The sequence below is a fragment of the Sporothrix schenckii genome (genome assembly GCF_000961545.1).
Source record: "Sporothrix schenckii 1099-18 chromosome Unknown Cont43, whole genome shotgun sequence".
Classification (NCBI taxonomy): domain Eukaryota; kingdom Fungi; phylum Ascomycota; class Sordariomycetes; order Ophiostomatales; family Ophiostomataceae; genus Sporothrix; species Sporothrix schenckii.
In genome coordinates this window covers 1,674,423-1,700,379 of record NW_015971144.1, presented here as the reverse complement: position 1 = coordinate 1,700,379, position 25,957 = coordinate 1,674,423, and the positions used below count along the sequence as shown (strand labels likewise).

At 61.4% G+C, this 25,957-nt stretch overlaps 8 protein-coding genes across 8 annotated transcripts; 5 read left to right on the top strand and 3 right to left on the bottom strand.

The window, feature by feature from the left end:
* Positions 1 to 946: 946 nt before the first annotated feature.
* Positions 947 to 2,590, top strand: SPSK_02422 (amid-like NADH oxidoreductase; the record flags this gene model as incomplete). Its single annotated transcript, XM_016729294.1, has 4 exons — positions 947 to 1,015; positions 1,064 to 2,208; positions 2,278 to 2,392; positions 2,456 to 2,590. 4 exons carry the CDS (start codon positions 947 to 949, stop codon positions 2,588 to 2,590), a joined length of 1,464 nt encoding a protein of 487 aa, XP_016589291.1.
* Positions 2,591 to 3,433: 843 nt separating this feature from the next.
* SPSK_02396 (uncharacterized protein) lies at positions 3,434 to 5,183 on the top strand (the record flags this gene model as incomplete). Its single annotated transcript, XM_016729268.1, has 4 exons — positions 3,434 to 3,578; positions 3,649 to 3,754; positions 3,826 to 4,125; positions 4,208 to 5,183. 4 exons carry the CDS (start codon positions 3,434 to 3,436, stop codon positions 5,181 to 5,183), a joined length of 1,527 nt encoding a protein of 508 aa, XP_016589290.1.
* A 648-nt stretch (positions 5,184 to 5,831) lies between these two features.
* Positions 5,832 to 6,423, top strand: SPSK_02775 (proteasome assembly chaperone 3; the record flags this gene model as incomplete). The annotated part of the gene is made up of 2 exons (XM_016729640.1): positions 5,832 to 6,002; positions 6,082 to 6,423. The coding sequence occupies 2 exons, from the start codon at positions 5,832 to 5,834 to the stop codon at positions 6,421 to 6,423; spliced, it is 513 nt and encodes a 170-aa protein (XP_016589289.1).
* Positions 6,424 to 8,613: 2,190 nt separating this feature from the next.
* SPSK_10494 (uncharacterized protein) lies at positions 8,614 to 8,844 on the bottom strand (the record flags this gene model as incomplete). Its single annotated transcript, XM_016736887.1, has 1 exon — positions 8,614 to 8,844. One exon carries the CDS (start codon positions 8,842 to 8,844, stop codon positions 8,614 to 8,616), a length of 231 nt encoding a protein of 76 aa, XP_016589288.1.
* A 166-nt stretch (positions 8,845 to 9,010) lies between these two features.
* On the top strand, positions 9,011 to 10,596 carry SPSK_02444 (formate dehydrogenase; the record flags this gene model as incomplete). The annotated part of the gene is made up of 4 exons (XM_016729315.1): positions 9,011 to 9,013; positions 9,069 to 9,116; positions 9,486 to 9,640; positions 9,705 to 10,596. 4 exons carry the CDS (start codon positions 9,011 to 9,013, stop codon positions 10,594 to 10,596), a joined length of 1,098 nt encoding a protein of 365 aa, XP_016589287.1.
* A 461-nt stretch (positions 10,597 to 11,057) lies between these two features.
* Positions 11,058 to 17,940, bottom strand: SPSK_02129 (copii vesicle coat protein; the record flags this gene model as incomplete). Its single annotated transcript, XM_016729006.1, has 2 exons — positions 11,058 to 11,635; positions 11,709 to 17,940. 2 exons carry the CDS (start codon positions 17,938 to 17,940, stop codon positions 11,058 to 11,060), a joined length of 6,810 nt encoding a protein of 2,269 aa, XP_016589286.1.
* A 1,483-nt stretch (positions 17,941 to 19,423) lies between these two features.
* On the top strand, positions 19,424 to 23,650 carry SPSK_02154 (phospholipid-translocating ATPase; the record flags this gene model as incomplete). The annotated part of the gene is made up of 1 exon (XM_016729031.1): positions 19,424 to 23,650. The coding sequence occupies one exon, from the start codon at positions 19,424 to 19,426 to the stop codon at positions 23,648 to 23,650; it is 4,227 nt and encodes a 1,408-aa protein (XP_016589285.1).
* Positions 23,651 to 23,948: 298 nt separating this feature from the next.
* SPSK_02481 (cytochrome c mitochondrial import factor) lies at positions 23,949 to 25,415 on the bottom strand (the record flags this gene model as incomplete). The annotated part of the gene is made up of 1 exon (XM_016729350.1): positions 23,949 to 25,415. One exon carries the CDS (start codon positions 25,413 to 25,415, stop codon positions 23,949 to 23,951), a length of 1,467 nt encoding a protein of 488 aa, XP_016589284.1.
* Positions 25,416 to 25,957: the final 542 nt, after the last annotated feature.

The following is a 25,957-nucleotide window of genomic DNA, read 5'->3' as shown; positions in this document are numbered from 1 at the left end:
GATAGCCAAAGAGTGATATATGGTGCGAATCGTATCAAGTTAAAGTTTGTTTATATATGTGTCGTTTCGTCCTTCCAATTTTCGTCGCAATCTTCACAAAGTGCAGGTCGATGAACATGACGGTCGTAGTTTCCGTCCAAGAATTTCAAACATATTTTGTTATCACGCTCGTTATCGTACCTTATCGATAAGAAATATTTATGGGCAGGAACGGTTTTGGCGTACGCTTTAGTGCATTTTCACATTATGTCTGTAGCGGAGCATAGTGTCTACAGACGTACCATCTTATCAATCTGCTAGCAACGGATCTGTTTGTCCACACCGCGTTCGGGACCAGTCTCGCGAAAGTAACAAAGTTACATTGCATTCATGTCAGAACCGTACATAAGCCAATTAATTCCGTAAAATCACAGACAGCGACTGTAGTCGAGTCCTCTTTCGGACATGGACCGGATTTCGCTGGCAGCCTGCTATTGCTGTTACTCCATCCGGCACTGGGCGAACGACGCCTTCTGCGCGAATTCTGATAGCGGCTCGTCCACGACACTGTGCAGTCGGCCGAATATTGACATTACTGTCTCACATATCAGGAATACGTCTTGTTGGCCTTCCTGCACGGCCTTCCTGCACGGCCTTCCTGCCTTCCTGCTTTTCTGCCTGTCCGTGATCTGCTCCAAAAGGGAAAGACCTCGGAGCTAAGTACAGATATCCGAACGGGGCTAAACGGTCGCACCTGCCTAGAACCACGCTGCGGTGGGACGTTTTCCCCAATTGCCCCCGGAGCGTATATCCGACCCACTCTTTCCGCCTTTGTGCCTGCCGCCAGAGACCACACCGGCTGTTCGTTGATACGATGGCAGGAGCGGACGAAGCGGCCGAAGCACCTGCCTTATTTCCCTATGAAGGGCTGATCTGATAAAGTCGTGACAATTAAAAAGGGGCAAAAATGGGGCTACAAAAGAAGGGCAAAGTGCACAGCTTGCACCCCCCTCCCCCAGGCACCCCCCACAATCCTGTCCGATATTTGCAGAGTATCGACGACGGTTAAGCTACTCGCTGGCAGGAGCTTGTTCCTCGGACATACGAATTGCGCCACGCGCCGGGAAAGTGTGCCCTGAAACTGTATATTCTCTTCCTGTCCAAGGAGTATATGAAGCGACACACCACGGCGTCCATTGGATGCCTTTTTATGTCGCTCGTTGTCCTCGTCCTTTCTTTCGTGTTTCCCATCGTGTCTCGGTTCGCCACAACATCAACAAAAGCACCACCCACAATGTCCGTCCCAAAGAACCTTGTCGTCGTTGGCGGAAGCTATGTCGGCGTCAACGTGGCCCAGCAGTTGGCCGCGGCCTTGAGTGACACGTTCCGCGTCGTGCTCATTGAGAAGAACTCGCACTTCAACCACTTGTTTGCGTTCCCGCGGTTCGCAGCGACGGCCAAGGTCGACACCAGGAAGGCGTTCATCCCCTACAATCCAGGCACCTTTGCGGCGACACCCGGCGTGCACAACAACACGGTCGTCCAGGCCAAGGCGACGGGCCTGACCCGCACAGCCGTCGAGCTAGACCGTCCTGTATCGTTGGGGGCTGCCGGGAGCGAGCCGGTCCGCAGCATCCCCTACGAGTATCTGGTGCTCGTGACGGGCACGCAGATGGTGCCGCCCTCGGCCGTGCCCGGGACCGAGAAGCGCGACGGCGTGGCGTACCTGCAGCAGCACGCGGACCAGGTGGCGGCGGCGCAGCGGATCGTGCTTGTGGGCGGCGGCGCCGTGGGCGTGCAGATGGCCACCGACATCAAGGAGCTGTACCCCGCCAAAGACGTGACGCTTGTGCATTCGCGCGCGACGGTCATGAACCGCTTCCACACGGACCTGGACGCGATCGTCAGGGCGCGGTTCGCCGAGCTGGGCATCCACACCAAGCTGGGCTCGCGTGTCGTGTCGCCCACTGTGAGTACGGCCGCTCGCGCCGATGGGACGCCGCTCGAGGTGGTGTGCCAGGACGGCGCGCGGCTCGCGACGGACCTGGTGATTGTGTGCACGGGCCAGACGCCGCAGTCGGGCCTGCTGGCGGCACTGTCGCCGTCATCGATCGGCGCGTCTGGGTTTGTGCGCGTGCGCGACACGCTGCAGGTGCACGACGCGACGCTCGACAATGTGTTTGCGATTGGCGACGTGGCGGACTCGGGCGCCCCCAAAGCAGCAAGGCCGTGCGTCATCCCCCCCTCTCCCACCGACTCTCATCCAAGTGTGAAGTGTGCCGCCAACTAACCGTTCAGAGCCGCCAAGCAAGCCACGGTCGTGGTGCAAAACATCCAGCACCTGCTCAAGGACGAGCCGCTCGACACGTACGCGAGCATTGAGCCGGCAGGGATTCACATGACGCTGGGCTTGGTACGTACAAGGGCCGCGATGCAAAACGACCATGGGGAGTAGTCATGCTAACCGAGCCGACAGACCAAAAACATTGTGTTCCGCAACCCTCAGCCAGGTGAAAAGCCGTACGTTGTGCCCAGAGAGGACGGCACGTATGACATGGGCATTGACGGCGTTTGGGCCCGCCGCGGCGGCGGCATCGACGCCAACTTATAAATGCGCGATTATAAACGATGTGACGGCAGCAATACAGCAACAGGCATGGCGGAGAACGACAAATACCACATGATCAACTATGCGAAGACAAGATAGAGGATATGGGTACTAAATGGATCTAGACCTTTTGACTTTTTTGACCTTTTTGACTTTTTGATTTTGCATACAGTTTTGGTTTATATTATGCTCGTTTGGAATACGCTACCAACGATCTAGACTATTGCGCCCCGTGGGGTGTTCTCAGTCCCTGTCTGGGGTGTTGGGGTGTCTGGGGAAAATCAGCAGTGCATGGGGTACATGGGAGCAAGCGAGTGCGGCCCGATCCCAGTTCGGAGTCTCGACCGACCATACCAGACCAAGATTAACTGTCGCCGTGCCGCTCAACGCTCTAACCCACCCGATCCGAATCGGGCAATAGAAAAGAGAGTAAGCTGATCTCCAAAACGTTGGGGTACATCATCTGTCCAGGCACGTCATCCGGCCAAGCACATACGCATTTGTGGTTGCGGGGACGTCTGCTGTATTGCAAGCGAGTTCAAACGTCTGTCTAGCGGTACGGCCAGTTCTGGTACGGCAGGATCACCACGGACATTCGACGACGTTGGACGTTCCGCTCTGCTCGACCCTCTCTCCTCCACCCTCTTAGCTTCGTCCCCGCAATCTCACGCACGGCTAATGCCTCAAGCCGGCGCGTCTATATAAACGCTCTCATTCACTCGGGAACTTCAGAGCTCCGGAACTCAACCTGTCTCGTGCTCTCAAAGCATCGCAGATCATCAAGACAGACGACCTCCCTAGTAACCCATCTAGCCCGTCCTATAGACAGGCCCCAGCACAGCCGCCATGCGTCTCGACCATCTTGCCGCGCGGGCCAGCGCTGTAACGACCGTCAGTGTTCCAGCGTCAGCACCGGCGTCGGCTGTTCTCATCAGCCCGTCGTTTCCCGGCGTCAGCTTTGAGCTCAGCACGTTTTCTCTCTACTGCCAGAGTAGGTTGGGCTTGCCCTCTTTCTCGTTCGCTTCGGCGTTCTTGTCATTGACCATACTCCCCTTGAAAAGAAAGCCCCACGGATTCGTCGGCCAACCAGTACTCGATCAATCTGATTGAGGAAATCTATAAGCGCACCGGCGGACGGCCTCTCTTGCGAGTCGGCGGCACAACGGGGTACGTTTCTACGGGACAAGCGTATTATATTCCCGAATTCGTACTGACATGCATCCCCCTCCCCCATTCAGTGACACCGTGACTTGGAACTCGGCTCTTACCCAGCCCATCTCGCCCGCTCCGGGCACGTCGCAGACCGGCTCGCTGACGATCGGCCCCAACTTCTGGCCGCTTACCAAGCTTCTGGCGCCGATCAACGCGCTCTGGGTGCCGCAGATTTCCTATACAGACACGGTGCCCGCCCACGCCGAGGCGAACGCGCAGTCCATTGTATCGGCGATTGGCCTGGACAACATTGGTGCCATCGAGATCGGCAACGAGCCGAACGAGTACGGCGGTCACACGGGTCCGTCCGCGACCGGCGCCCAATAGTATGCACAGCATGGACCGCCAGCACGTTCTGAGGCTTTTAAGCCGCCTCCCAAAGGCATGCTAACACCCAACACCTCGCAGCTTCGCTACGCGCTTCCAGAGCATTGCCACCAATGTGTCCGAGGCGGCGTCCATCCCCAGCGGACCCATCTTTGCCGGTCCCGGCCTTGCTGGCGAGGACCAGCAGTCGACGGACTGGACGGCGCCGGACCTGTTTGCTAACACGACCTTTGACGCCACGGGCAACATCAAGTATGCCGTGGACCACTGGTACCGCTGCGTCGGCAACCCGTGCGTGCCGGCGCACATGATCCTGCACTCCAACACGGTCGCCGACGCCAACAAGCGCATCCAGCCGTATGCGGCCTTCTTCAAGAGCTACAAGAACGGGCAGGTCAAGTACTATCTGGACGAGATCAACATCCAGACGGGCGGCACCAGCAACCAGACGCTGGCGTACGCCTTCTCGACGGCGCTGTACGGCGTCGACTTTATGCTCTATGCCATGACGCTCGGCGTGGCCGCCGTCAACTGGGAGCAGGTGTACAACTCCAACCAGAACGTGTGGCAGCCCAGCAGCAGCAGCACCGTGCCCGCCCAGACCAAGAACATCTACTATGCGCTCATCACGGCGGCCGAGTTCATCGGCACCGGCGGCACGACCAAGGTGGTGGAGATTGCGCCCGGCAACAACGACGGCACCGCCTTTTCGGCCTACGTGGCCTACGCGGGCAGCAGCTCCAACACGCCCGCGCGCGTCGCCCTCTGCAACCTCAACTACTGGGACCTCTCTGTGGGCGGCAGCCGGCCCAGCCAGACGGTGACTGTCAGCGGTCTGCCGGCGTCCCTCACGTCCGCCACGGTCAAGTACCTGACCAACCCCGGCGGGGCCGTGCAGAACGCCGACCACACGACGTTTGGTGGCAGCCAGTGGACCTTTGCCAGCCTGGGCAAGGAGGTGACGGGCGTGCAGTCCACGACGGTGACTGTGAGCGTGTCCAACGGCCAAGCGACGGTGACGATTCCCGACAGCGCCATTGCCATTGTCTACCTGTGAGGGCTGCGTTTCCGATCCAGGACCGTAGAGACCAAACCGATTCGCATGCTCTCCTTTTATGTACTAAAGCGGCCTGAGGAAGCTCGGTGCCGCGAATGAAGCTCGTTTTCCCTTCTGGACGTGTAGCTCACTAATATAGCGAGGGATTGCAGATTCCAAAGTCGGGGTTTCGAATACCCCTGGGTCCTAAAATGAAGGAGAATTGTGACTTTCTTTTATTTTGTGATGTACTCGTCACATCAGAGATGTGTTGACTATTCTGTTGAGAGCGCTTAAAATTCGTTTTAAAGTCACGGCTGACGCTTTCCAGTCGTTTGCAATCTCATAAATGCAGTCTTCCTCGCAATGCTGGGGAACATTGTGGCCGTTCTGAGCCGCTTTATATAACGACGAGAATATCTCCATTAATTGTCATCTCTAGTAAAGAAACTGGCATCCTGCCTTATTCGTCTTGCAAGTTCCTGCCATACTCGTGAGTTGTTGACAGGAAGGTGCGACGCTGAAGTGGGTCCAGCATCCGCCCCCATAGGTGCATACTCGGATGCCGCCAAACATCGCTCTAGTGGGGTTCACCACGTTTGCCTTCACACAACATAGACACAACATCAACCCCAGCACCACCGGAGCAACCACACACATATACACGCCATGGCTGACGTTGCTACACCTGATTCCAAGCCTGTCCACGGGGCACCCTACCCGGCCAAGACAAAGACTGCCACCGGCACAGTCAACGGCGTGCCTACGGAGGCGGAGGTCTCCTACTTTCGCGACAAGATTCTTGTCCTCGTCTCCCAGTCGGGACGTCTTGCCCAATGGGTACATTTATATCTCTAATCTCACGCTGTTTGTGGCCTCTCGCTTCTACCCGTATGATTTCGCTAACGGAACCGCCTAGATCCAAGTACCACTGTCCGCCCCGTCTGCCGCCTCTGTTGACGCCGCCCTCTCGCTCGGCGTCCGCAGTGGCAGTAATCCCGCGACAGGCCTGCTCCCCTCCACCCACCTGACACCGCGCACGCTCTTTGGGGCCGGTGGCGAGGCCCGCGAGACGTTTGGCCAGCTGGTGGCCGCGCAGATTGGCAGTCTGGTGGCGCTGCGGGACCCGAGCGAGACGCGGACGCTGGTGGTGGGGTTGGGCTTGGCCGGGCCCAGTGGGAGCAGGGGAAGCGCCACAAACGATGCCCAGGCACAGGCCGTCTACTTTGACGTGGTCGATTTGGTGCAGAAGGCGTTGTAAAGAGGCCCGCGCGACACCCCACTCTGCGAGAACAACCCGAGCGACCGACCAATGTCGTTCGTTCGTTTTGTTGTGGACACCGCATCTCGAACAGTACCTGTACGACGTGCCACCGAAGTTGCCCGCCCTGCGAGAATAGTCCGCTAGATGCATCCTGGCTGCAGGTACACAGCCGGATTTGGGATCGGACGGATCGACCCCGGGACGAAGGGCCAGCGAGCAGCGCAAAAGATGCCTGCCTCGCGGATGTCAACGACGGGACATTGCGTCGAGGACGTTGACCTCTACTCGTCAATAGCATCTCTCCGAGACTAGGGCGATCTTGCTTGGACACGACGAAAACAGTCCCAGCAGACACGAGGCTGTCGGAGGATTTTCGATTTTTGTTGCCGCGGCATAGAGAAGGCCTCTGCAAGACCAGGCGTGCGTTACAGAAAGGCTCGCGTGCATTCCGGTCTTGCCATCTCGCCGAGCCAAGTCCGTCCGTTTATTGCTTCACGACGAACGATACAGATCCGAGCGTGCGCTACACGGGGATAAACAGGGCCAAAACAGGTCCAGGACCGATATCCAACATGAATTACGAGACGAACCGCCGCGCATGCGTCCTTGGAGACCATTGTTTTAAGAGACATCCCATCTGATCCGTTCATCCGTTCCTACCAACTGTCACCAATGATGCTCTCGATGTATGATGTTTTCATGTCCATCAGTACTCAATCACCGGGAAATGCCTTACCATCACTGGCTGATGCAAAAGCCGAATCAGGAACGATCCATGGCCCTTCACGTCCTTCCCAGCTGCCCAGCTGCCACCGTCCTCGTATTGTTCATCGACGTAATCACACGGTCTTAGCTCACTTTATGCTATTCCCCTCACTGCCCGCTTCACACCATCTCGAGTCCGTTCACACAATGTACTTATCTGACTGTACATGCTGTTTCCCCTCCCTCCTGCATTGTCTTTGTCGACACGGCTCAACTTCCCCTCTTTTGGGTTATTGGCTGCCGTGTGCTGTGCATGATGTACATCCACAACTGGTTTCTGTATACACACCACGTCAACGACACATACTGTACACCCAAATGCGTGGCCGTTGCTTTTATTAGATGATGACCAAAAGAGGAGAAGCACTGGACGGTTGTTGGCGACTGGACGTGTAGCTCCCTCTCGTCCGCCCCAAATGCCCCACATTTCCATGGACTACTCGCAGCTGCCATGCGCTTATGCTACCCCACATCGCTCTGGTACAAGCGTGGCCTTCGATCCCGAGCCTCCGCCGACGCATCTCCGTTTTACATCATAAGCGGGGCTCCTATTTCGTACACATGCATGTATTATGGGGAAGGAGCGCAGGGGAGACTGAGGAAACGAGAAGGCACCACCTAACGCACGACGACCACACGACCATCATGTCAGCGGGACACGACCACAAACTGGCCGTTCATGGTCTTGTTCGACTGTCGCTCTCTGTCCAAAGAATGTCTCATCAGGCTCCATACTAGCTAGCTTCCCCAAAGGTCCCCAGGTCCCTTGCCGAGCGGACAGCCGAATCGTTTGTAAACGCTATCCGTGACCGTTTCTAGTTCTTTCCTCGTACGAAATGCCCGTTTCGGATCGTTCTTGCTACGTACGGCGACTACCCTTTTGATCCCATGTCTGTCGTCTGTCGTAGCTACTGAAATAGGACCAAACCGGCCTCCGTTTCGCTACCAACCTAATGCCTTCTTTCCGTGCTTCCTTCTCGGCTTTATGATTGCGTCCGCCAGAAAACGGGCCCAGCCAAATCGCCTTGACACTACCGAACAAGCAAACCCCTCCGGCACAGTTCGTTCTAGACCTCTGCCGCATTATGGGCTTCAAAACACCAATGATGCATTGATATTCAACAGTACTCTCTTCAGCGGACAATCGTGCTTCGCTTTACTCTGACAGATCGTAACTTCCTTGTATGGCGTAGTGCAAGGCCATGCAGTGATCGCTCCTTCTTGTTGAGTTGTCGTAGCTCTGACGCTGCGTCATTGCCCGTTTTGTTCGCCCCTTTAAGTGCCTTCTGTGCGCTCTGTGCCCTTTGTACCCGCTGCGTCCGGTGTCTCCCTCGCGCGCTCTTGCCTCTTTCTCTTGTGCACCTCTCGGGGGGAAGGTCCACTTCTCCGACAAACCCCCTTCCCGGGCACGAAAGTACTAGATCAATGACCATCCATCCTGCCTTCTTCAGAAGCACTTTCCGTAGGAGTAACATGCACACGGTGGCTCCTGCCATGATCGACCCGTAGGCCCGTCTTTTGCAGTACCGTTTCATTGTCTCCTGCCCCCTCTTCCTCACTTGCTTCGCTCTTGCCCTGTTGGTGACGATCGCCGAAGTATTCCTTCCCCCCCAAAGCCCCAAAGAGCTCCTTCTCTGGTATAAAGCAACTCATTCCCCCAGTTCTTTCCCATTGCTTTGTGCTCCTGTTCTGTTCCTGTTCCTTACTGTTCACTTTACATCGCGTCTCCAACTCTCAGCTTCACTCTACACCACCACCTCTTCGGCCTCATACCAAATACCCTCCCGGACATCACAACCATCCCCCTCACACGTTCAAAATGGTAAAGCTCCTCTCCCTATTGTACTGCGCTGGCCAGCAACTAACAGCTTGAATAGGTCAAGGTTCTCCTCGTTCTCTACGACGGCGGCAAGCACGCTGAGGAGGTAAGCTCTCCCTTCTGTTCCTGTTGTCACTGTCTATTCTCTCGTCCCATTCGCCAGCGGGGTACACTGCCTGCCGTCTTGGCGGCAGCTTCGTGTCAGATGCAATGCGCTGTCGGGATGCGAGGCGACCAAAGTACAACGAGCAGTCCCAACGGCAGTTCTGAGCTACTGGTCTCCAAACCATCCCCAAGCCGCCATAGCTCCTCCAAGCTACCCCCAAAGTGGTCCACTTAAACATTTCTCCCTGCCGCCCGCGGATAAAACAACCCGACAACAGCCAATCCTTCACAAGCACGACCTGCCCTGTACACTTTGCGTATATTGAAGCATGCAACAGCAGCTAACTGTTTCTTTCCCCCCTCCCAATAGGTCCCTGAGCTTCTCGGTACGACCGAGAACGAGCTCGGCATCCGCAAGTGGCTCGAGGACCAGGGCCACACTCTGGTCACCACCTCCGACAAGGAGGGTGAGGGCTCCACGTTCGACAAGGAGCTGGTGGACGCCGAGGTCATCATCACAACGCCGTGAGTCTACCGAGTGACTTGCTTATGTAGATGTAGTATACACTCAAGTCCACTAACCGGTTAGCTTCCATCCTGGCTACCTGACCGCCGAGCGCCTCGCCAAGGCCAAGAAGCTCAAGCTCGCCATCACCGCCGGCATTGGCTCCGACCACGTCGACCTCAATGCCGCCAACAAGACCAACGGCGGCATCACCGTCGCCGAGGTCACCGGCTCCAACGTCGTCTCCGTCGCCGAGCACGTCGTCATGACCATCCTGCTGCTCGTCCGCAACTTTGTCCCCGCCCACGAGCAGATTGTGCGCGGCGACTGGGACGTCGCCGAGGCCGCCAAGAACGAGTTCGACCTCGAGGGCAAGGTCGTCGGCACCGTCGCCGTCGGCCGCATCGGCGAGCGCGTCCTGCGCCGCCTCAAGCCCTTTGACTGCAAGGAGCTGCTCTACTACGACTACCAGCCCCTGCGCCCCGAGGTCGAGAAGGAGATTGGCTGCCGCCGCGTCGACACCCTCGAGGAGCTCGTCGCCCAGTGCGACGTCGTCACCATCAACTGCCCCCTGCACGAGAAGACCCGCGGCCTCTTCAACAAGGAGCTCATTGCCAAGATGAAGCCCGGCTCGTGGCTCGTCAACACGGCCCGCGGCGCCATTGTCGTCAAGGAGGACGTCGCCGAGGCTCTCAAGAGCGGCCACCTGCGCGGCTACGGCGGCGACGTCTGGTTCCCCCAGCCCGCCCCCAAGGACCACCCCCTGCGCTACGCCACGAACCCCTTTGGCGGCGGCAACGCCATGGTCCCCCACGTGTCCGGCACCTCCCTCGACGCCCAAAAGCGCTACGCCGACGGCACCAAGGCCATCCTCGACAGCTACCTGAGCGGCCGCTTCGACTACCGCCCCCAGGACCTGATTGTCCACGGCGGCGACTACGCCACCAAGGCCTACGGCCAGCGCGAGAAGAAATAAGCGTGTGGTGTGTGTGGTGGCGAGGAAGCCAAACAAGGCGAAAGGACTCTCCCAATACAAGAAAAGTTGGGAATGAAAACGTCATGAATGAAATGCAAACTGTTTCCATTTTGGTATCAAATACAATGTACAAAATTATAACGCAAACTCCATCAGGTGACTTGTGAAGGTCATGGTGTATGTCGTACTTGTCGAATCGTGATGCTCAGGTAAATGTACTTTGGAGTGTGCAGAATATGGAATATATGATAGTACAACAGGATAATGTATGCTTCCCTCGTCTACAAGTATAAACGCCCATTTTGTACAAAATGAAGAGAGACGAAGAAGGCAGAAAATATAAAGGTCGAACAAGAAACGCCGCTCCATCACAGACGACAACAACACAAAAATTAAACGAGATATAAACAGGGAAAAAAGACAAGAAGCAAAATGAACAAAAGCAACAAGCACGCCCGCCCCTACTTGGCCATCACATCCACGTACCGCCCACTCTTGCGGCCCTTCTTGGCGCCCGCCTTGCGCGGACCCGGCGCCGCCCCCAGCAGGTCGTCAATGCTATTGGCGTCGCTCATGCTCGTGGCCGGGCGGCTGGGCGGGCCGCTGGCCGCGCTGGCGGTCGACGACGTGCGCGCCATGGCGGGGGGCATCACGGGGGGTGCGCTGCCCGATGGGGGCGGCACCGACGTCGGCAGCGGCGGCGGTGGCGCCAAGCCGATACCGGACGACGGCGGCGCCGGGGTCGACGCCGCCGAGTGCGGGTTGGACCGCGGCGGCGGCGGCGGCGGCGTCGCCTTGGCCGCCTGGTCTTCGGGGCTGGCGTTCTTGTTGACCCAGCGCTTCAGCTCCGGATCAAAATAGAACGAGCTCTTCTCGCCCAGGTTGGCGCGCACGGCTTTGGGGGGCTCGCCGCTGCCACCACTGCTGCCGCCGCTGCCAGAATCGCCCGCAGGACCGCCGGCGTCCTTCTTGCCCCACCACGACGTCAGGCCCCAGCCCTTCTTGGCCTTGGCCTCCTTTTCAGCCGCCGCACGTTTGGCTGCACATATGTTAGTGATGCTGACATTCTGCTTGCTTGCTTGCTTGCGTGCGTGCGTGCGTGCATGACTTACCCTCCTCTTCCGCAATCTTGCGGAACATCTCGGCATTCTCCCGGTCCTTCTCCTCACGCGATTTCCCCGCCGCCGTCGGCTTGGGCGCCGGGGCAGCGGAGATGTCGTCGCCGAACTCGTCGTCCATGAAGCTCTTGGGCTTTGGCTTCGGCGCAGACGCCTCGTCGTCTCCACCTTCAGCGCCGCCCTCCGCATCGACAGGTTCGTACGATGGTGGCTCGTAGCCGTAGGCCTGGAACGACGGGGGCTCGTAGCCGTTGGTGCTCCCATTGAGGTGCTCGCTCGCGCCATCCTCGGCCGACGCGCCGGTCGTGGCGGCAGCAGGCTCGTCGGAGACGGGCTCAAACGACGACATCGACGGAGGCTCGTAGCCGTACGACGGCGCCTGGTAGCCATAGGAGGGAACAGCCTCGTCGGCGGCCGGCTCTTCCTCCTTGGGCGCCGTCGTCTCGTCAGCCGTCGCCGGCTCGGTGGCGGCCGCAGGCGTGTACGGCGACGCTGCCGGGGCATACGGTGACGCAGAGGCAGAGCCATTGGCGGCCGGTTCACTCGGAGGCGCATACGCGCTGTACGACGAGGATTCGGTCGGCAATGTCGGCGGTGTGGGCTCGGCATTGGTCAGAGGAGCGTACGACGACTTCCGCGAGAGGCCAGGGCGGCTGTAGCTGCCCAGCGACATCTCCGAGGCCTTTCGCGCCAGGGTCGGCATTTGTGGTGGTGCCAGTGGCGCAGCGGACGGAGCGTCGCCCGACACAGACTGCTCAGACGACACGCGACGAGACGACGGGGCCGCGTAGACAGACGACGACGTCGTGGCCGGCTCGTAGGGGTTGAGAGACGGCGCAGCCGAAGCAGGCGCAATCACAGCACTAGGCGACACACCCAGTGGCGTGTAGCCGCCCTGTGGCTCGTAGGGGCTGTGAATGGCGGGCGGCGAGGCGAGAGCCGCGATGGGGACTGTCTGGGCGGGCTGCTGCTGCTGCTGCTGCTGGCTGGCAGCGGCAGTAGCAGAAGCACCGCCTGGTGCATAGCGAGACGCAGCGCGTGTCGGCGGCAAGGTCGAGGGGGGCGGCGCTGCTGTAGGCATGCCGTTGGCGGCGCCATTGAGGACACCATAGCTGGGGCCCTGCAGGCTGCTGTTGTTCTGGCCGCCAAACATCTCCATCCCCGTAGCACCACCCATGCCGCCGCCGGCCGAGGGAGGACGGCTGATGGTGGGCGTGCCGCCGGCAATGCGTGAAAAGGGCCCGCTCTCCGCGCCAGCCTCGCCGTCGGGACCGGCGCCCGCGCCTTCGTTGTCGTCGCCCGCGACAAACTTGTTGAAGCGGTTCCAGACGCTGTCGGAGACCTTGTTCATGCTGGGCTTGGGAATCCACGAGTTGGACTCCTCCTTGGGCGCCTGCTTCAGGCGCTTCGTGAGGTCCTCGACGGCGGTCTCGAGCAGCGGGTGGTAGTAGGGCGAGCGGCGCGTCTGGGCGCCCATGGCGCCGGCAATGGACTCGCAGTACTGCAGGGCGTTGTCGCGCAGGCCGTACTCGGCCAGGACCATGGCGTGCTGCAGCTTGTACGCGGCCAGGTGGGGGCTGCTCGACGCGCCGAGGCTGGAGGCGCCCGTCAGCGACAGGCCGTACTCGTACACTTCGCTGAGGAGCACGGCGTCGGTCTCCTTGGCAAAGGCGTCAGCCTGGCGCTTGTGGTCGGCGCCGAAGAGCACGACGTTGGCAGCCGGGTCGTCGAGGCCGCCAAAGACGGTGGCGTTGCGCGAGAACAGGTAGCAGACATGCGCCGCCTCGGCCCGGCCATACCCAGACAGGAGGTTCCCCAGGGCGTTGATGGCCTGGACGTCGTCGACGCTGCGGTTGCTGAGCACCAGGCCCAGCGTCTCGCGCCACTTGTCGAGGCCGGCCAGCTCGTCGTCCTTGGACGGCGACGCGGCCACTTGCGCCGTCGTCGCCATGAGGTGCAGGCCGGCGCGTGCGTGGACGGGCACCAGCTCGTCGACGCACTCCTCGTGGTTGCCCGACAGGACCTCGTAGAGCGCCGCCAGGGACTCGTTGTGGAGGCCCGGGGTGTTGACCTCCTTGCGCACAAACTCCTGGGCCACCTTCTTGAACAGCTCGCGCGACGCCGCACCGGCGATGAGGAACGCGTGGCCCCAGAGTCGCTTGTCCACAGCGTCCCAGACGGCCTTTTCCTTCTCGCCCAAAAGCAGGTTCTTGCGGATCTGCTCAACCACGGCCGAGTCGACGGCATCGGCCTGTGCTTGTTGAGCGCCGGCGGTGCCCTGGTAGCCGGAGTAGCCGACGCCGGGACTGGCCAGGGATGCAGAGGTAGACGGATTGGCGGCCGCGTCCGCTGCATGTGGCGACAGGACATCACGCACCGCCTTCTCGACGGCCGGGTTGCCCTCTAGCACGCCGTCGTGCTCAATGAAGAGGTGCAGCATCTTCCAGAGCAGAACACGCTCGTCCAGGCGCTTGTCGTCATGCGACACGTGGAGGGAGAAGGCGTTGTTGTGGGCGGACAGCGACCGCTCGAGGGCCTCGATGCCGGCGGTCAACCAGGCGAGCACCTCCTTCTTCTTGGCCTTGCCCTTGAGAGGGCCGGGGAACTTGGCCAGGCGCTCGTCGAGGGGTAGGATCTCCTTGATGTTCTTGACAATGACCTCGCCGGGCGCGCGGTGGATCATGGGCAGGGCCTGGTTCATGCCGTAGCGCGGCACGTCCTGCGGGAAGGAGGAGACAAAAGTGCCGCCGACGCCCCACGCAAAGACGGGCACCCCCTTCCAGCGCTGGAGCGGGTCGGTCTCGGATCCGTCGGTGGGGGGGACAAGGTTGAGGTTCTGCGACGCGGCCCGTGGACGCGCGGGCGCGGGGATCGCTTCATGAACAGACGAGGGGCGCGGGATGGGATCGACGGTTCGCGTGGCAGGGCGGCTGCCACCGTACAGGGCCCCGGGCGACTGGGTCTGTGAGCGACGCGGAGGCGAGTGCTGGCCATCGGTCTGCGGCGCGTAGTTGAGAATCCGCTTGGGCGGGGACAGCGTGGCCTGGCTGTAGGAGACGTTGGTCTGCGACTGCGACTGCGACTGCGACTGCAGCTGCTGCGGAGGCGGTGTCTGGCGCGGCTTCAAGGGCGAGTACTGGTTTGTCTGGCTGGACTGCGACCCCGGTGCCGAGGGGTAGGCATGTGCGCCGCCGTTGCCCGACGACGTGGGACGCTGTTGGGGCGGCGGTGCGGGTGCAGACGCCGACGCCGACGGCTCCTCGTCTTCCTCGCGGGTGGGTGGGAGCGACGGCACGCGGTTCAGGCGCGATTCAAACACAGAGGAGCTGCTGCGGCGCTCAGCATGCAGCAGCTGCTGCTGTCCCTCGGCATGCGTTACTTGGTTACCAATGGACGATGCTCGTGGCTTCTCGTAGGACATTTCAAAGTGGGCCAGGGGACTCGATGTGCGCGGCTGGTGGGCCAGAATGGGCGGTGTCGGCGCAGGCGCATAGCCCGCCGACGGTACACGAGCAGGCGGTGCGGGCGAGTAGCGGCTGGGAACACCGGTGGTGCCGGGCGTGGTGAGCTGGTTCGGGGAGGGTGAGTAGCGCGACGAGCCAGCAGCCGGAGGAGTGGCGGCTGGTGGGCCGTTTTGCAAGGTGGCGTAGGGGTTGGAGCGAGGAGGGGCCACGAGGCCGCCCATGGCTGTGCTGGGGGTCTGTGCCGGCTGCTGTGGCGGAGGAGGAGCCGCAGCAGGCGTTGAGGTACCAGCAGGCGGCGCATAATGTGCACTCGGCGGCGGGACAGACGGCGTCTGCGGCTGTTGGGGTGCCGGAGTGTAGGGGGTGGCCTGAGAAGGTGGAGGAGGCGGTGGAGGCGGAGGTGCTTGGCTCTGGCCCTGCGGTGGATAAGAGGGCGTGAGGGGAGTCTGTGGCGGGACGCCGTAGGGAGTGGACTGTGTAGGAGAATGCTGGCTGTGGCGAGACGCCGGGCGCACTTTGGGCAGCATGGGCAGGTCTTCGAAGAAGCTGTCGCTGCGCACGGGTGGTGTTTTCAGCGCCGCTGGGTTGGCTGCAGACGCGGCCGCAGAGGCAGCAGCGGCGGGGACCGCAGGCGGAGCCATGGAACGGTTGCTGACAGCAGGCGGCGGCGGCGGCACGGCAGAAAACGAGTCCTTGTTGGGCGAGTAGACCTGCATGCTCGAGCTTCTCGGCGGCGGACCCTGCGGCGGACCCTGCGGCGGTGCGGACGTCGCGGCCGGGGCCTGCTGCTGCAGCTGCTGCATGCTCTGGCGCTTCCTGGGCTGCTTCACAATGTCCATGGGCAGATCATATGGCGAGCTGTAGCCGCCCTTGGACTTGTCGGCAAAGCTCTGTGCCTTGTGGAGGGTCGGTCGGGGTGCGTCCTGCGCAGGAGACGCCTGCTGCGGCGAGGCACCGTAGCCGTAGCTGGGAAATTGGCTGGGTGCTGCACCAGTGGAGCCGTACGGAGACGGGACCACGGGCTGTGCGGCTGTGAATGGGGCCGTCGGCAGATAGGGGTTTGCTGCCTGCTGGGTCTGCTGTGGCTGGGCTGGCGACGCCTGGGGCAGGTAGCGGTTGCTTGGAGCGGCCGGCTGTGGCTGCTGCTGTGTCTGTTGCTGTGGTGGTACGGCAGGGTCGCTGGCGGGCCCGTCCACATCGTCTTCGAGGAAGCCCTCGTCGTCGTCGCCAAAGAAGGCAGCCGGGTCAAGGGCCTTGGGCTGCGCGTCCGCCTCCGCCTCCGCCTCCGCTTGCGTCTCTGGTGGATCCGAGTCTTCGAGCAGCAACTCGTCTTCGTCGTCGAGCAAGGCCGCCCACTGATCGGCCAGATCGGGCGCACTACTGTTGGTCTTGTCCACGGCCGCGTCCTCGATCGGCTCGGGCTCCTCGTGGATGGTGCCATCTTCGGCCCTAGACGCAAAGAAGGAGTCCTCCTCCTCCTCGCCGGCACCCACATTCAAGGACTGAATCACCTGGAACGTAGATTTCCGCTCAACGGCAGGCGGCGCCGGCGGTGGTGCTGCCGTCGTGGACGCGGCCTCGGGCTCAGCCGAGGCACCGGCGTTGTTGAAGAAGTCGTCTTCCTCGTCCTCGCCGTTGGTCTCGCCAAATAGATCTTTCGCTTCGGGTGCAGCCTCTGGCGCTTGTGATTGTGTCTGCGGCTTAGGCTCTGCAGCACGCTCCGCAACCGGTTCGACACCTCCTGGGGGCGCCGCCTCGTGAGGAATCAGGGGCACGCCCTCTTCGAATCGCGCATCGGGCACCTCCCCCGCTGGCGTCTCAACGTCTGCCGCCTCGTCGTCGGCTGCGGTGGCCCCAGCAAAGAACGAGTCCTCGGCGTCGCCACCAGCATCAGAACCCAAGCCCCATGCGTCAATGCCCTGTTCAACGTGCTCCTCGCCCACCTCAGTAGTTGGGAAAGCATCGGCTGCAGCCTCCTCGCCCTTCTGCTCGCCAGTCCTGACGTCGCTGTCCACCTCTTCGATGATGTCCATGGCCGGCGTCGTAGCCTGCGTCGTGGCCAGCGGCGGCTGCTCGTCTTGGCCATTCGCAGGTTGCTCGGCGTCGGCCCGGGGAGGCACAGCTGGGAAGGAGTTGGAGCGCTCCGTAGACGGCGGCATAAACTGCTGGAAGGGGTCTGTATCGGTGCGCGAGAGGTTCCACTCCGGCTCGTCCTCCTCGGCATCCCAGTTCACGTCGTTGGCGACGGTGCGCGTGAAGGATATCGTGCTAAAGTGTTTGGAGGCGACCTCGCCGACGGGCGATGCGACGGACGACGCAGCGGGCGTGGTCTCGGCGGGTTCTGCATGTGCGGCGGGCTCGGGTATGGACTCGGTGGCCGGAGCAGATGTGGTGGCTGTGGATGTGGGTTCAGGTGTTGATTCCCGGGGCTTGGGCGCCGTCTCTGGAGCTGCCTCGACAGACGGCTCTGATGATACTTCCGGAGCCCCTTCGGGAGCAGCACCCAACGTTTCACCCAACGAGTTTGGTGGTGCCTGCTCGGTCCACGGACTGCCGGCATCGTATTCCGGGAACCATGCGTCGACGCCCGAGTCATCGTGGCCGTTGGGCGTAGCTTCCCGGTCGAGGGACAGGGCCAGGGGCTTTGTTGCTTTTGTAAGTTCCGCAGGTTTACTTGGAGCGGATGTCGGCGGCGTCGGTGTGCTGACAGCGTGTGGCATAAAGGCCGGGTGCCATGCCGCGTTCGGCTCGCCGGACGACATGGCGTGCGGCGGATTTCACTGGACGCGCTTTAGATGGCGTGCGTCGGATGTTCGTGTAGTGTCGCAGACGGGACGGAATGCAAACGGAAAACAAAAAGGACTGTGCCGTCGTCAGTAACGCGCCATCGCCGAGAGGAGAAAACACAGTCAGAAATCGAACACGGAAAACGGCACGGCCAAAGACACCGAAAATGAAAAATGAACAAAAATTCGAGAAAACTCGAGAAAAAACGGTAGGAGAAATTCGAAAAGGAGGTTTTGCGACGACTTGACAGGGGTGGAGCTAGGAAAGGGACGCGCAGGATAAAAGTGGACAGCAAGTTAAATGAGAAGAGGCGACATGGGCCCAAGGGAAAGCGTAGAGAAAAAGCAGCCTGTTGGAACTGACCTATTTACTGAGCTACTGTGCTGTATTTAATAGGGGCGAGCACGACAGGGTGAGATTAGAGCCAGACAGCGCACGTCATCTTGGTATGGGAAGGGGCCGGGCTTGTATTAGGACGCTGGCGTGCTGATAGGGTCGAGGGGATGGGGAGGTTGAATTAGGGAATGGAAAAGGAGGAGAACAAAAGTGAGGCAAAAGGAGATGTACGCAAAGCAGGAAAGTAGTTCGCGGCCCCCGATTGTGCCGAGGGAACAGGGAAACAAGCCACGATGATGGAATGGATGCGGAGGCAGGCACACCTGGGTCGCTGTGTCCTCTTTCGGGACGTTTGGGCGTTGTTTGGGGCGTCCGGAAAGCAGGGAAGGTGGAAACAACAGGCCGTCCGCGCGCTGCAAGGCAGGAGCTCTGGGTGTCCCCTTCCCAATCGCCAGTTGTCCTCATCGAGGAAGGATCGCTTAGAGCAATGCTGTGGCGGATGCACCTAACGGGAGGCAAGTCCGGAGTACCTAGCCTTATATTTTACGCAGGAAGCTACATAATGCTTCGTCCGCGTCTCTCCAGCAAATTCCAGTGTCTGATAAGGCCGACCATCCCCTATCATGCAGCTCTTGTGGGGCCCTTTCTAGCGCTCTTCCAGCGCTGTGTGGCGGCCGTTGGCTGATGACGCAGGCCGCCATATTGTCCACTAGCCCAGGCTGGGGCAGGTGCGTTCGCCTGCTAGGCGGCCGAATAACAGACCCAGCAAACCTCCAACTAAATCACGACTATTCCTCCTTTTCTATCACATGTGCATCCACGACGGCGACAGGCCACCTCAACACAAGTCTGCACCACGGGACCGGCGTCGGGCAGAAACAAGCGTCGACTCTTTGGTTTCCACTGACTGTAGCATCGGGACAGCACAGCCGTCGACCCATGGCCGGGCGGTCGATGCTTTGAGTGTCTCGATCTCGCGATCCTCCCTTTTTTTATTTTTGCTTCTTTTGATTTCTTTGACAACCGCAACAACCACGACACCAACGAGCGTCGATCTATAGCGGCAGGCCACAGCCGCTCGTTCGACTCCTTTCCTTCTCCCTCCACCTCAGCACCGGCGGGATGCCTCCCCCACCCGCCTACCACCCGACCGAGCCGCCCGATTCCCCGTCCGACCATTCCGACTCGGATCTCGACCTCGACCTCGACCTCGACGAGCTCGACCCCAAGACGACCCCGTTGGCGGGGGACACATCTGGCGGGGGCAGCTCGAGCCACGCCCATCCAAGCCACCAGAGCCAAAGCGGACGGCCAGCCAACATCGCGCTGCGAACACTCCGCATGAGCGGACTACGACGGTCCGGCAAGCGCGGCCGGGGCTACGGCGAGCTGGGCCGGGATGGCCGGCGGTCCCACGACGACAATGACGACGATGCACGCGGCCTGCTGGCGGACGACGACGAGGGGTCGCCGGCGCGGCGGGATTCGTACGCCAACGCCGAGGACGACGGGCTACTAAATGGCAGTGGCGGTGGTAGTGGCCGCCGGCGGCGACGGTCCTTTGCCCAGGACACGCTGCAGAATCTGACGGGCCGGCTGCGGCTGCCCAGCTTCATGTCGAGCTCGAGCAGCGTCAACAACATGGCCCTCGGCGACGACGACGACCCGGGCCACAGCCACGAACAAGAAGACGACGACCCGTCCGCGTCGCGCGTCGTGGCGGTTGGCGCCGCGCAGGCGACGCGCTTCCCGCCGAACCTCATCTCAAACGCCAAATACACGGCGTGGTCGTTCTTGCCGGTCACACTATACAACGAGTTCTCCTTCTTCTTCAACATGTACTTTCTGCTGGTGGCGCTGTCCCAGGCGATCCCGGCGCTGCGCATCGGCTATCTGAGCACGTACGTGGCGCCGCTGGCGTTTGTGCTGGTCATTACGCTCGGCAAGGAGGCGTACGACGACGTGGAGCGGCGGCGGCGAGACAACGAGGCCAACGCGGAGCCGTACACAACGCTGCAGTTTGTGGACCCCGTGCACGGCGGGCTGGACAGCAGCGGATTCGGACGCACGGGGGGCGGCGCCGCAGGCGCGCTGCGCGGCCAGCGCAAGCGGCTGCGGTCCGACGCGTCCACCAAGGCGCAGCGGCGCAGGCTGCTGGCGGTGGCACAAGAGGACCGCGCGCGGCTGTCGGACATTCAAGAGGAGGAGGAGCAGCTGGAGAGCGCCGGCCGCGGTGGGCGGCGGAACAGCGCCGTCCCCACGTCGCGCGTTGTCGAGATTCCCAAAAAGTCACGCGACCTGAAGGTGGGCGACGTGCTGAAGCTCAGCAAAGGCCAGCGCGTGCCGGCCGACGTGGTGATTCTCAAGTGCCTGTCCCAGGACGCACACGCGCAGGACGACCCGGCGACGGGCCACGAAGACGAAGCGCGTCCACCGGCCGAGGCCAACTTGCTTATCGACGACGAGGACACAGCCCTGGCAGCGGCGGCCACGGCCGACGCTGTCCAGGACGCGAAAACGGACAGCGGCAACAACGCGGGCGGTGAGACGTTTATTCGGACCGACCAGCTCGACGGCGAGACAGACTGGAAGCTGCGGCTGGCGTCGCCGCTGTCGCAGAGCCTGGCAACGGAGGAGTTTGTGCGGCTGCGGGTGACGGGCGGCAAGCCGGATAAGAAGGTCAATGAGTTTCTGGGCACGATCGAGCTGCTGCCGGAGGAGGGCGACGGCGCGTACGACGAGGCAGAGCGTGGTGACAACAACAACGACGACGACGGCGAGGGGGATGGGGGTCACGACAGACAGCCGACAAAACCATCGGCCGCACTCTCCATCGACAATACGGCCTGGGCCAACACGGTGATTGCGTCGCACGCGACGACGCTGGCGGTCATTGTGTACACGGGCCCGCAGACGCGGTCCGCGCTGTCGACGGCACCGTCGCGGTCCAAGACGGGCCTGCTCGAGTACGAGATCAACTCGCTCACCAAGATCCTGTGCGCGCTGACGCTGGCCCTGTCCATCATCCTGGTGGCCATTGAAGAGGGCATTGTGGGCAGCGGCGGCGGCAAGAAAAACGGCGACAGCACGGCGCCCGGCAACTTGGTCTGGTATGTGCAGATCATGCGGTTCCTGGTGCTGTTCTCGACGATTGTGCCCATTAGCCTGCGCGTCAACCTGGACCTGGGCAAGAGCGTGTACTCGTACTTTATCCAGCGCGACCCGGGGATGCCGGGCGCGGTGGTGCGGACGAGCACGATCCCCGAGGACCTGGGGCGCATCGAGTACCTGCTGAGCGACAAGACGGGCACGCTGACGCAAAACGACATGGAGATGAAGAAGATCCACGTGGGCACGGTGTCGTACGCCAACGAGGCCATGGACGAGGTCGCCGCGTACGTGCGGCAGGGGTTTGGCGCGCCCGACGCGGACACGCTGGTCACGCCCTCGTCGACGGTGGCCCTGGGCCCGGGTGGCAGCGCGTCGGCGGCGGCGGGCGGCGCGACGCGCACGCGGCGCGAGATCGGCACGCGCGTGCGCGACATTGTGCTCGCGCTGGCGCTCTGCCACAACGTGACGCCGACGACGGACGACGACGGCGCGGGCGGCGCGACGGAGACGTCGTACCAGGCGTCGTCGCCCGACGAGATTGCGATTGTGCGGTGGACGGAGGCGGTGGGGCTGCGGCTGGCGGCGCGCGACCGGCAGGGCATGACGCTGGTGTCGACGGCGACAGGGCGCACCGTGGTGCAGGTGCGCATCCTGGATATTTTCCCGTTCACGTCCGAGGGCAAGCGCATGGGCATTGTGGTGCAGTTCCTCACGACGCCGGCAGCAGCGAAAGCAGCGCCATCCCTTGACGACGGCGAGATCTGGTTCTACGAAAAGGGCGCGGACACGGTGATGGGCGCGATTGTGGCGGCCAACGACTGGCTCGACGAGGAGACGGCCAACATGGCGCGCGAGGGCCTGCGGACGCTGGTGGTGGGCCGCAAGCGGCTGTCGGCGGCGCAGTACCGGGCGTTTGCGGCGCGGTACCAGGAGGCGTCGCTGGCGATGACGGGCGGGCGCGACGCGGGCCTGCAGCGGGTGGTGGGGTCGCTGCTGGAGGCGGACCTAGAGCTGCTCGGCGTCACGGGCGTCGAGGACAAGCTGCAGCGCGACGTCAAGCCGTCGCTGGAGCTGCTGCGCAACGCGGGCATCAAGATCTGGATGCTGACGGGCGACAAGGTCGAGACGGCGCGCTGCGTGGCCATCAGCGCCAAGCTGGTCGCGCGCGGGCAGTACGTGTACACGGTGGCCAAGATGACGAAGCGCGACGGCCCCGCGGCGCAGCAGGACCACCTCGACTTCTTGCGGGCCAAGACGGACGCGTGCCTGCTGATTGACGGCGAGAGCCTGGCGCTGTTTCTGGCGGGCCCGCTGCGCACGGCCTTCATCGCCGCGGCCGTGCAGCTGCCGACGGTGGTGGCGTGCCGCTGCTCGCCGACGCAAAAGGCCGACGTGGCGCAGCTCATCAAGGCGCACACGCGCAAGCGCGTGTGCTGCATCGGCGACGGCGGCAACGACGTGTCGATGATCCAGGCGGCGGACGTGGGCGTGGGCATCGTGGGCAAGGAGGGCCGGCAGGCGTCGCTGGCGGCCGACTTTTCCATCACGCAGTTCTGCCACCTCACGAAGCTGCTCGTGTGGCACGGGCGCAACAGCTACAAGCGCAGCGCCAAGCTGGCGCAGTTTGTGATCCACCGCGGGCTCATTGTGGCCGTGTGCCAGACCATGTTCAGCATCGCCATCCGCTTCGAGCCCGAGGGCCTCTACATCGACTGGCTGATGGTCGGCTACGCCACGGTGTACACGGCGCTGCCCGTGCTGTCGCTGGTGCTGGACAAGGACGTCGACGAGGACCTCGCCAACCTGTACCCGGAGCTCTACAAGGAGCTGACCGAGGGCCGCTCGCTGTCGTACCGCACCTTTTTCGTCTGGGTCTTTGTCTCCGTCTACCAGGGCGCCATGATCCAGGGCCTGGCGCAGCTGCTGACCGAGGTCGACGGCCCGCAGATGGTCGCCGTCAGCTACACGGCGCTGGTGCTCAACGAGCTGCTGATGGTCGCCATTGAGATTACCACGTGGCACCCCGTCATGATTGCGTGCATCGTGGGCACGTTTCTGCTGTACGTCGGGTCCCTGCCGTTCTTGGGCGGCTACTTTGACCTGCAGTTTGTCCTGAGCGTCGGCTTCCTGTGGCGCGTCGTGGCCATCTGCGCCATCTCGCTGGTCCCGCCGTACGCCGGCAAGCTGATCCGGCGCACGATGAAGCCGCCGTCGTACCGCAAGGTGCAGAGCATCTAGTGAAGTCTGTGTCTGCTGTTGCTGGGTAGGCGTTAGGTACTTGTTTCGACTGTATTTTTCTTTTCTGTTTCTTTTTTCTCCTTTCTTTTCTGGTTCTCTGTTTGTCTTGCATCAAAATATCTCACGGTCAGCTGTGGTTCTGTATTCTGTCGTTGCAGTCCTTTTGAGTCCTTTTGCTTGATATTTATTTTTTCCTTATTATATACAGGTCACTTTGTCGTCTGGCCTCCTCAGCCTTTCTATCAACCTTGTTTCCACCTCTATATGTACACCGTCCTGTGACTGCTCGTGCCCGTTCCTATAGCTTCAACACCTGCCAGCGCGCAAACGTCTCCGGATCGCGCGCCGCCATGTGGCCCAGAATGCCGCCCAACGGTCCCTGCTGCTCCTGTCCGCCCGCCCACGTCTTGGCACCCGCCCAGGCCGCAATAAATCCGTCCGGCCCAGACACCAGCACCAGATTCTTGCCAGCGCTGCCAGCACCACAAGAACACGTCCTGGTCGTGGTGGACCCGCGAAACACGTCGGCGTCGAGCCGCTCTAGTGTCCGTGCCGAATGGTAGACGCAGGACGGGTCGGTCGTGTCCGGCTGTGTGGTGGCCGAGCTCGTCGTTTCTTGCCTCCCCCATGGCCAGTACCATGAGCGTCCACTGCTTTTGCCGTTGGGTCCCGCAATGGCCTGCCGAACCGCCGGCTCTGTAATCCACGTCTGCTGCGCGTCCACAAAGCTCAGCACACGCAAGCGGTCGGCGCCGTAACGCGTCTGCAATGCCTTGATGTCGCGGACAATCGGGTTCGCCTCCTTGGCATCGATCGTCGCGGTTACGCCGATGCTGTCGTCTGCCTGGCGGTTCGCCCAGAGGATGGAGACTGCCGCGCCCCGTCCCAGGACAGCTTTGGCCGCCTGTAGTGCCGTAGAGATGCCCGTCCCGCCGGCCAGCACAACGACCTGTCTGTCGCTGTCGCCGTCGCCCCCCATCCTCGCCGCCACGTCGAAACTCAGGCGCGGGCCGCGCACATCCACCGTCGACCCTACGGCCCGTCGTGACAGGTACTTGGACACCTCGCCGCCAGGCACCACGCGTACAAACAGCCGGATCTCTGTGCCGTCCGCGCTGTGTTGCCCGTGTTCGCCGTGTTCGCCGTGTTCGCCCACCACCCGTGGCAGCGGCGTGTAGTCCCGTGCAATCTGCAGCTGCGGCTGCTTGACCTCGACCGACCACAGCCCGTGCTGCCAGGCCGTCGCGATCGCCGCCGCCGTCGCCGTCCGCGCCACGCCGTCCTCGGCCAGCAGCCGCAGCGTCAGAACAAACGCCGTCGGCGACACACGGTCGCGCGCCACGACGGCAAACGACACAAACGTCTCCGTGTTGAGGCCGCCGCGGCCGCCCGCTGCCAGGCGCCGCTGCCCGTTGTCGTCAAACGAGCCGGACGCGCTGCCCGCGGTGGCCCAGTAGACCGTGCCGCCGACAAGGACGGCGAGCGACCCGAGGACGATGGCGCGGCGCCGTTTGGATGGTTGTGGCGGAGGCGGTGGTGGCGACGGCGCTGCTGCAGGCTGGGCCGGGCCCAAGCATGGCCTGCTGCTGGAATACGCACGCTGCCATCGTATGGACGGCGGACGGGCGGGCCTGGACACGGTGAGCCGTTGTTGGCTGTGATGGTGCAGACGCTGGCGACAAAAGGGACGGATCGAGCACGTCCGTCGGGGACCAGCCGCTGTGGCCGTGCTGCCCAGCAGACGGGGCTGGAACGTAAGTCTCATGTAAGTGCAGGCAGCCAGGTGGCTACTGTGCCAGTGTGTTGTCAGTATCAGGAGAAAATGATGTATCGTATCGTCGATTGTCGTTATAATGTGAGTTTTCAGTTTAAGCCTCAGTTTAAGCCTTGTGGCGTTTAGAGGCAGTTACGGCTAGGTGGGGCGTAGCGCACCTTCCTCACAGGTCTCTAATAGCAAGCCATATGGATGGCGTCAAGAGTCAGAATAACAATGTTGATTGATAGCTTCAGATGAAATGCTGGATTTTTGCTGCATTTTGTGGATATGGGGTAGCGAGTTTTCTTTTTTATATGAAAAAAGGGAAGACAAGAAAGAAAAAAGGAAAGAAAAGAACAAAAATCGTAAATTTTCTGTCGTTATTATTTTCTTTATTCAAAGAAAATGCTCAACGGTTTGCTCACAATATTACAGACCGAATTAAATTACGCATCAGGTATCTGATCTATAATACTCACTCATTCCAGCCTCGTCGCACTCTCACCAGTTGGCTTTATCAATGATTGACGTTTCCTGGCTCGTCTCATTCG